We start from the raw sequence: 2,299 nt of genomic DNA on the forward strand, positions 1-2,299 counted from the left end.
TGGGGCTCAGAGCTGCGCGGTGCCGCTGGGGTCACACTGCAGCAGGCGCACGATGGACGGGTCGCTCTTGGCACCTTTGATGAATTCCTCCAGCGAGAGCTTGCCTGCGGGGGGGACACGACATGGCTCAGCCCCGAGGCCACCACCCTGTCCCAGGTGCACACGCAGGACCGGAGATCTCCCAGCACCCCAGCCACCCACCTGCAGGGGATGAGCACCCCTGGGGTCCACTCCCCGGGCTGCAGGAGCATGCCAAGCCCCTCCGGCTGCCGGGGCTCTCCCCGGCCACCCAGGCGGACACAAGCCATTTAATCAGCACGCGTGCGGCTCCTTGTAAGACCCCCGGATTTAGCCATGAGACCTTTCCCTTAATCCCCTCCATCTCCTCTCATTTACCGTCATTATTAGTATCCATCTGTCGGAAGATTTTTTCCGTTCTTTTCTCCGGAGTCGATTCATCTTCGGGCATGTTCATCACGGAGGAGACCATTTTGTAGATGGCCTGGGAGTGGGAGAGGGGGATGAGGGTGGGTGCAAAGGTGGGCGCCTGCCATCGCCCACCCAAGACAGGGGACAGAGCTCTGGGCTTCACCGCGCTGGGAACGGGGCTGGCGTTTAAAACCCTCCCCATGCGATCAGGCTATGGGGATCTTTAGCTCCCAGCGCAGCCGGGGTGGATGCAAGCGGCAGCCCCAAGGAAACAACCCGCTGCAGGAGGCAGCTGGAGCTGCTCCTGCGGGGAGGAGGTGCCCACTGAGATGTCACCGCAATGGCCTCGCGAGTCGCCTTCTGATGCCGATGCCACCGGGTTGCGGTTTGGGCAAGGAGAGGTGTCAGTTTGCCGACAACACGTCCCTCTGCCCCAGGGTGCTCGGGGGTGGCTGCCGTGCACCCAGCCCTCCCCAGGAGCACGGTGAGTGGAGCCAGCGGGGAAGAGCCCTGGGACGGGGTGACAAACGGTTGTCCCCAGGACAGGGAAGGACCAGGGGATGCCCCAGGGTAGACTGATCCCTGCAGCCGCAGAGCTCAGCGAGCGGCTCTCTGCAGACAGCAATGGGCTCCATCCCAGGCACTGTCAAGCCCTGTGCTGGGGGTAACGCAGGGTGCATGTCTCCAGCCCACCCGCATCCCGGGAGGGGACGGCCACTGTCACGCCAGGGTGAACACGCAGGACCACACACTAGGAGCCGCGGCAGGGAGAGGGAGCCCGGTCCCGGCACAATCTCCAGCATCTCCTCCCGGCTGATGTAGCCGTTGCCGTCCAGGTCATACATGCTGAAGGCCCACATGAGCTTCTGCTCCAGCTTCCCGCGGGAGGTGACGCTCAGGGCAATGATGAACTCTCGAAAGTCAATGGTGCCGTCGCCGTTGGTGTCGAAGGTGCGGAAGACGTGCTCGGCGAACTTGGAGGCGTCGCCGTAGGGGAAGAAGTTGGCGTAAATCTTCTTGAACTCCTCCACATTGAGGATGCCCGAGGGACAGTCCTTCAGGAAACCCTTGTACCAGCCCTGCAGCTCCAGGTCGGAGAACTCGGTGTTTTCCCGGAGGTCCTGGAGCATCTCGGGGCGCAGTTTGCTGTTCTGCTTTCCCATGCTGCTGGGACGCGCCGGCTGTCCTGGGGCACGAGCGCTGCAGTGGGGCAGGCGCCTGGCCGGGCTCGGGGGGGTCCCTCTGCGTTACAGGAGGGGAGAGGGATGGCGCAGCGCTCCCTGGCAGCCCCTGGACACCCAGGCGGACGCGGATGCCAATGCAGCCCCCTCCATCCCCGCTGTCCTCTCTGAGCCATCAGGGCCAGCCCTGGGGACCACCCAGCCCCAGGCAGCACCAGCCCCCTCGCGTTTGCGTAATAAGCCCTTATAGCTCATTTGCATAATATATAGGTGATATAGCTGGTATCAGGAGGGCAGAGCAGTCTAGAAGAAGGGAAGGGGCCGGATTCAGCCCCAGCAGTGTGCTGGCTGGGGCTCTGGGTCCAGCCCAGCTTTGGGGCTTGCAGAATCTGGGTCAGCACCCTTGGAGGGAGGGTTATTTTCAGCTCCTCCGCTGCCTCTGTTAATATTTGATGCCTCTGGCCGGCACCGGAGCCCCAGGGAGGACTGGGGGCCGCAGGTCTCTGCTCGGGGCCCCATCCTCGCTTCAGGGTGCCCACAACTCTGGGGGACCCAGCGCACCCCATCCCGCCGGGGTCACCCCCAAGGAGTGCAGAGGGGCCGGGAGGAGGTCAGGGTGGGTGCCCAGCATCTGGCCACTCACCCCAGGTCCCCATGCCAGGGGCTTTGGGGGGACCTTGACCCGCTGC

General features: G+C 64.0%; 1 protein-coding gene across 1 annotated transcript; it reads right to left on the reverse strand.

The window, feature by feature from the left end:
* Window positions 1–6: 6 nt before the first annotated feature.
* On the reverse strand, window positions 7–1,592 carry HPCA (hippocalcin). The gene is made up of 3 exons (XM_009332207.1): window positions 1,221–1,592; window positions 397–502; window positions 7–104 (listed from the first exon to the last, which is right to left on the reverse strand). The coding sequence occupies exons 1-3, from the start codon at window positions 1,590–1,592 to the stop codon at window positions 7–9; spliced, it is 576 nt and encodes a 191-aa protein (XP_009330482.1).
* Window positions 1,593–2,299: the final 707 nt, after the last annotated feature.

This window comes from Pygoscelis adeliae, unplaced genomic scaffold (genome assembly GCF_000699105.1).
Source record: "Pygoscelis adeliae isolate BGI_AS28 unplaced genomic scaffold, ASM69910v1 Scaffold359, whole genome shotgun sequence".
Lineage (NCBI taxonomy): Eukaryota > Metazoa > Chordata > Aves > Sphenisciformes > Spheniscidae > Pygoscelis > Pygoscelis adeliae.

What these genes read in the sequence shown, in the direction of transcription:
- HPCA (XM_009332207.1), bottom strand. Translation starts at nt 1,592, where the DNA reads ATGGGAAAGCAGAACAGCAAACTGCGCCCCGAGATGCTCCAGGACCTC. An exon ending in GGGAGGAGATGCTGGAGATT is followed by an intron (nt 503 to 1,220) that starts GTGCCGGGACCG and finishes TCCCACTCCCAG; the next exon opens with GCCATCTACAAAATGGTCTC. An exon ending in GATGGATACTAATAATGACG is followed by an intron (nt 105 to 396) that starts GTAAATGAGAGG and finishes TCCCCCCCGCAG; the next exon opens with GCAAGCTCTCGCTGGAGGAA.